At 41.6% G+C, this 6,813-nt stretch overlaps 1 protein-coding gene and 1 non-coding gene across 3 annotated transcripts; one reads left to right on the top strand and one right to left on the bottom strand.

Moving 5' to 3' along the window:
* The first annotated feature begins 140 nt into the window (after window positions 1–140).
* trnar-ucg lies at window positions 141–213 on the top strand. Its single transcript has one exon. It is a non-coding gene; the product is annotated as a tRNA-Arg (tRNA).
* Window positions 214–720: 507 nt separating this feature from the next.
* Window positions 721–6,750, bottom strand: mrpl58 (mitochondrial ribosomal protein L58). Of its 2 annotated transcripts, none has more exons than XM_036955703.1 (6): window positions 6,059–6,298; window positions 5,951–5,975; window positions 5,783–5,842; window positions 1,488–1,570; window positions 1,184–1,353; window positions 721–972 (listed from the first exon to the last, which is right to left on the bottom strand). In XM_036955703.1, the coding sequence occupies exons 1-6, from the start codon at window positions 6,098–6,100 to the stop codon at window positions 888–890; spliced, it is 465 nt and encodes a 154-aa protein (XP_036811598.1). In that variant the 5' UTR covers window positions 6,101–6,298; the 3' UTR covers window positions 721–887. The 2 variants fall into 2 exon arrangements, with proteins under 2 accessions (XP_036811598.1, XP_021431280.2); XM_021575605.2 differs by lacking the exon at window positions 6,059–6,298 and adding an exon at window positions 6,331–6,750 and having other exon boundaries at window positions 784–972.
* Window positions 6,751–6,813: the final 63 nt, after the last annotated feature.

The raw sequence follows: 6,813 nt of genomic DNA, 5'->3' as shown, positions 1-6,813 counted from the left end.
AATGAACCGGCCAACCGCATCTACCTTTTTATATATTATATTATTTCGACCCGCGTTAGCCAGCAGAGATAATAGTACTCGAGAACCCGTTCAACATTGTTATTCTTTATATATAAAATATGTTTCTTATTCCTCACACAGACCGCGTGGCCTAATGGATAAGGCGTCTGACTTCGAATCAGAAGATTGAGGGTTCGAGTCCCTTCGTGGTCGCTGCTTTTTTCTCATTGAGATATTTGCACGAATCGATTCTTATTATTATTATGGATTAGTATTATGAAGAGAGCAATTTCTTCTTTGATAAACAACACTAACGAATATGCAACTAGCTACGTTCGTTTGAATGCGAAAGTGTCAGGAATTGACACTGGCCTGATTCAGCCTAATAGGTAAACAAGTTAAATGTTCTTAGTTCTCATACTGGACACGGCCGCACAGCATTTATAGTTCATCTTGCAGTTGTGCTAGCTAGCGAGTGCACTCCCATATGCCTTCAACCAATGGGCGTTCCTAGTTAGTTTTATATTTGGAATTTCGCTGCTTTTTGTCAGATAGCAGAGTGGCGCAGCGGAAGCGTGCTGGGCCCATAACCCAGAGGTCGATGGATCGAAACCATCCTCTGCTAGTTTTTTCGTCCCCGTCACCACTCACATTTTCACGTAGAATCGACATCGTGGATCTCTTTCTCATTCTTTGAAAATATTTTATTTTTAATTAATGCGAAAATACTGCCACAACAATCACCTCAAATCAGCATGTCTCCAAAAACTCAACAAGTGGAAATACTTTCAAACAAATTGTTTGTTTTATTGTTCAACAAAGTGTTCAATTTATTGGTTAACCAAGAAAATAGACAACGAATGAATGTTTCCTTGTGTGTCCGACCCTCAGTCGAAATACACTTGTCTGGTGTGCTTGACTGCTGAATGGAGCTTCTTCTGTTTCAGTCTCTCCTTATTCCTCTTCTCTAACCTGAGCAAAACACATACAAAAATGTATTTACTTTAGTAATCATCCAGTAACGCCATCTGACATGGACATTAAAGTATACACACCACAACAATGAAATAAACATAGCTAGATGAAGATTTTTTTTTTTACTGCTGTATTTGGTTATCGATTCTGGGTTGAACCATCGTATCAACTAGGTGTGAACGTCAGCCACACATGAGTCATTCTCTACCTGGATGCTCTGAGGGCTATGTCCTCTGCTGAAGGCTCATGGGGCTTTTCAGTGGCCTTGGCTATGATGTCAGAGATCTTCTGGATGCAGTCCCCCATGTTTCTCTGCTGGCTCCTGCTCTGCTCTGACGTCACCAGCAACTCCCCTGCCTTGTTGATACGGTTTTTATTCTGCAGTAGAAGAGAGAGTAAAATCATAATGCATTCAATATTCTACTTGGAATGCCACGGAGGATATTGCTCAGGGAAGATAGAGGGGCACAAAACCAATCTACATTTTGACCGCTTTGAGGTAGTTAACGTACATTTAAAATGATCTTTTGTCGAACGTCTTCTGGGATCCAATCTGCTGTATAGACGTGGAAACGGACCTCTGCTTTTGTGCTGACTATGAAGACAGACAGACAGTAAATCACAATAACATTTCAACAGGCTCTCATACAGACTGTATGAAACAATCTATTCAGTGCACTCCAAGTTGCATTAGATGGTATTGTGATGTACCAGGCTGGTCGCAGACTAGACGTAACATAAAACGAAAATCCGGGACACTGAAATTAGTAGGATATGTTACGTTTTGTATGGCTACATAAGATAGGTTACTTATTAGGCAAAAAAACAAATGTAGCTCCCGAGTGGTGCAGGCACTGCATCTCAGTGCTAGAGGCGTCACTACAGATCCTGGTTCAATTCCAGGCTGTATCACAACCGGCTGTGATTGGCAGTCTCATAGGGTGGCACACAATTGGACCAATGTCGGCCATCATTGTAAATAACAATTTATTCTTAACAGACTTGCTTAGTTAAATTGGAAAGGCGGCTGGCTGTATTAAACCCAAAGGTTGTTCTAATCTCATCACGGACAACTTTAGCAAATACTATGCAACTAACTATTTAGCATGTTAGCTAACCCAAGAGGTTCCCAAACTAGTGGTCTCAACCTCATGTGTTGTTGCCTGATATGAACATGCTTTTGCAGGAGAATTTCCAAAATCCTTAAAAATGTAAATTAAATTATTAAAATCTAAAAGATCAAATTCAACCAGAGCGCGCCCTTAGAAAAAGGCCGCACATTCCCACCACGCTTTGAACCCATACCCTATTGCAGAGACTGATATTTCCGGCCGCAATTGATATGTGTGTGGGGAGGCAGAGGCACAAAACTCTCATGAATCAATACCTTTGTCAGATAACATAGTTAAATGAAGAATTTATGCTACTGCTAGCAATCAAGAGGAAACTGAATGAACGACAAACTCTACAGTTTATTCTCTCCAAATGGACTTTAGCTGAGAGGTCCGAGATGCCCATGTATTGATTTTTGGTCGCTATATATGTCGGGGGATACTATTCACGAGGACATATTGTTCTGTCTCACGATTCCCGAGCATGAAAGGGCACTGGGGATTTTGTGCTCCGTGGCTATATTGACAAAAAAAACTCCATGGGATCAAATGGTGGGCTTTTGCACAGATGGGGCTCCATATATGGCGGGACGGTAGGCATGATTAGCCGATGTTAATGCGAGTGTAGCGAAATGCTTTTGCTTCTAGTTCCGACCGTGCAGTAATGTCTAACAAGTAATTGATCAACTTCACAATGACTACCTTATACACACCATGTAAGGGGATGAAATAAGAATATGTACGTATAAATATGTGGATGTGCAATGGCCGTTCAGCATAGGCAAGATGCAGTAGATGGTTTAAAATACAGTATACACAGTTGAAGTCAGAAGTTTACATACACCTTAGCCAAATCCATTTAAACTCAGTTTTTCACAATTCCTGACATTTAATCCTAGTGAAAAATCCCTGTCTTAGGTCAGTTAGGATCACCACTTTATTTTAAGAATGTGAAATGTCAGAATAATAGTGGAGAGAATGATTTATTTCAGCTTTTATTTCTTTCATCACATTCCCAGTGGGTCAGAAGTTTACAGACACTCAATTAGTATTTGGTAGCATTGACTAATTGTTTAACTTGGGTCAAACATTTTGGGTAGCCTTCCACAAGCTTCCAACAATAAGTTGGGTGAATTTTGGCCCATTCCTTCTGACAGAGCTGGTGTAACTGAGTCAGGTTTCTAGGCCTCCTTGCTTGCACACACTTTTTCAGTTCAAATCAAATCAAATGTATTTATATATCCCTTCGTACATCAGCTGATATCTCAAAGTGCTGTACAGAAACCCAGCCTAAAACCCCAAACAGCAAGCAATGCAGGTGTTGAAGCAGTTCTGCCCACAAATTTGGGTGCACCTCAGCCACGCTCAAGGTCCTAATCGATCTCATAACCGCCATCGATAAGAAACAATACTGTGAAGCTGTATTTATTGACCTGGCCAAGGCTTTCGACTCTGTCAATCACCACATCCTCATCGGCAGACTCGATAGCCTTGGTTTCTCAAATGATTGCCTCGCCTGGTTCACCAACTACTTTTCTGATAGAGTTCAGTGTGTCAAATCGGAGGGCCTATTGTCCGGGCCCCTGGCAGTCTCTATGGGGGTGCCACAGGGTTCAATTCTTGGACCGACTCTCTTCTCTGTATACATCAATGATGTCGCTCTTGCTGCTGGTGAGTCTCTGATCCACCTCTATGCAGACAACACCATTCTGTATACTTCTGGCCCTTCTTTGGACACTGTGTTAACAACCCTCCAGACGAGCTTCAATGCCACACAACTCTCCTTCCGTGGCCTCCAATTGCTCTTAAATACAAGTAAAACTAAATGCATACTCTTTAACCGATCGCTGCCTGCACCTGCCCGCCCATCCCACATCACTACTCTGGACGGTTCTGACTTAGAATATGTGGACAACTACAAATACCTAGGTGTCTGGTTAGACTGCAAACTCTCCTTCCAGACTCCCATCAAACATCTCCAATCCAAAGTTAAATCTAGAATTGGCTTCCTATTTCGCAAACAAAGCATCCTTCACTCATGCTGCCAAACTGACCATCCTACCGATCCTCGACTTCGGCGAAGTCATTTACAAAATAGCCTCCAATACCCTACTCAATAAATTGGATGCAGTCTATCACAGTGCCATCCGTTTTGTCATCAAAGCCCCATATACTACCCACCACTGCGATCTGTACGCTCTCATTGGCTGGCCCTCGCTTCATACTCGTCGCCAAACCCACTGGCTCCAGGTCATCTACAAGACCCTGCTAGGTAAAGTCCCGCCTTATCTCAGCTCGCTGGTCACCATAGCAGCACCCACCTGTAGCACGCGCTCCAGCAGGTATATCTCTCTGGTCACCCTCAAAACCAATTCTTCCTTTGGCCGCCTCTCCTTCCAGTTCTCTGCTGCCAATGACTGGAACGAACTACAAAAATCTCTGAAACTGGAAACACTTATCTCCCTCACTAGCTTTAAGCACCAGCTGTCAGAGCAGCTCACCGATTATTGCACCTGTACATAGCCCATCTATAATTTAGCCCAAACAACTACCTCTCCCCCTACTGTATTTTATTATTTTGCTCATTTGCACCCCATTATTTCTATCTCTACCTTGCACATTCTTCCACTGCAAATATACCATTCCAGTGTTTTACTTGCTATATTGTATTTACTTCGCCACCATTGCCTTTTTCTTTTGCCTTTACCTCCCTTATCTCACCTCATTTGCTCACATTGTATATAGACTTTTTATTCTTCTGTATTATTGACTGTATGTTTGTTTTACGCCTCTGAGCATTAATGCAGAGTTCAAAACAACTGGGAAATCTCTGACTTCCGACTTCAATGCATTCAAGACAACTGTGAACTCAGAAAAAAAGAGCTCAGACTGGGAAAAATCATTCTTAAAGGTCATCCAACTCGGAATTCCAAATCGCGAACTCGAGCTCTAGAGCTCCAACTTTCCAACCTGAAAATCACTGACGTCATGATTTGACCTCGTGTTTTTTTAACTTCCAAGTTATCTTAAAAGCACCATAAAACTCATGGTACCCTTCGCCAGCTTATATCTGTGTGAAGCTGGATTCAGTGCTCTAGTCTGCATTAAAACCAAATATTGATCCAGGTTGGATGTGACAGCAGAGATGAGGTGCGCAATGCCGGCCACGCCTCCTGACCTTGAGAAGCTCCAAGGTGACATGCATTAAGCACACCTATCTTATTAGTGGTGGTAAGATATGATACATTATGTCAGACTAATTTACAATTGACCGTCATAGCCCCACATTAAAAGTATGTGATGGTGAGTTGAGAAGACAATCTGAAATACTGTTAGAATGTCTTTCAATTGACTGCCATTGCCCAAAATATAAATTAGTTAACACTGGCTATTAATTACATACTTTTTTTCCCATGGTTGGGTCGAGAGAATGTTAAGATATCAAAATGAGATTGTGGGCCAAACAAGTTTGGGAACCCCTGCCCTAACCCTTTAACCTAATCTTAACCTAGCTAATATAAGCCACCTACCTAACGTTAACAACAACACATTTGAATTCTTAACTTATAATACGTAATGCAATCATACCATATGTAACATATAATAATTTGAGTGTCCCGGATTTTCGTTAACTATGTTACTTCTACCCCGAGTCCAGGTTGCAGGCACAGGTATGTGAATAGTAATAATGATACCTTTGTTAACATGTTGACCACCTGGACCACTGCTTCGGCTGTAGGATACTGTGAGACGGTCTATAAGACAGACAGCATACAATAAAAAATATCTATGTACATGCATATGGGTGAAAAGGTAAATAACCATTACATTTCTCTAATGTATAGTTTGGTATTTATACTTACCGACTGGAATGTTCACATGTCCATCCTGCATCAGATATAGACATGCATTTAAAATCGAATCGATCAGTCACTGCATACCAACTACTTAACATCACTCCAAGCACTTACACAACACACTGTCCGTGGTGAACTAGCTACAGCTTGTGACATGTAGGCTACTTTCCAGCTAGCTGCCCTATGCGTTGTTAAAAGCAGCAAATTTCCTGCAAGACATCTTGAGAATTCGTTACTAGTACTTGTTACAACTTCATTTGTAGACAGCTCAATGTATTTACACTTGCTACATTCACCTAGCTAGTACGACAGTAGCTCTATATCGTGTTGAATTCTCAGCTTGTGCGAGAGATATGATTGTGTGTAGCGTTGCTAAATCCACTAACCTGTGGGTTGTCAGACGCTCTGTTACCATAACTAATACTTGGACATTGACTGAGGAGGTTTCTTTTTCTTATACACACAGGGGGCAATTTCCTTTGTCGAGTAAAGGACCGAATGATTTCTGAACATCGAGAGAGTAAAAAATATTTAGCTACGGAGGTCGCCATGTTGGATTAACCCTTTACGTCTCTTCTCGATGGGTTGCAAAGGGGAAGACAGTTTGGTTACAAACAGTCTTGATATTGCACAGCTAATGAAAATCGAACTAGCAAGAATGCAATTACACAGCGTAAATGTAGCTAGGACAACTGTCTATGATGGTGACAAAATGTTACGTTCAATCGAGATTTGAACTCCGATCGCTGGATTCAGAGTGCTAGTCATCGCTAATTGTATTGTATCTGTGAAAAAAATACACCATGTTCACAGTTTGCCGATGTTTAGGGTTGAGAGATGGCCTCACGTGATTATTTTCGTGCCCAATG

This window comes from Oncorhynchus mykiss, chromosome 20, assembly GCF_013265735.2.
Source record: "Oncorhynchus mykiss isolate Arlee chromosome 20, USDA_OmykA_1.1, whole genome shotgun sequence".
Classification (NCBI taxonomy): domain Eukaryota; kingdom Metazoa; phylum Chordata; class Actinopteri; order Salmoniformes; family Salmonidae; genus Oncorhynchus; species Oncorhynchus mykiss.
Note: the sequence above shows the minus strand (reverse complement) of the source record. Positions and strands in the feature narration are given on the sequence as shown.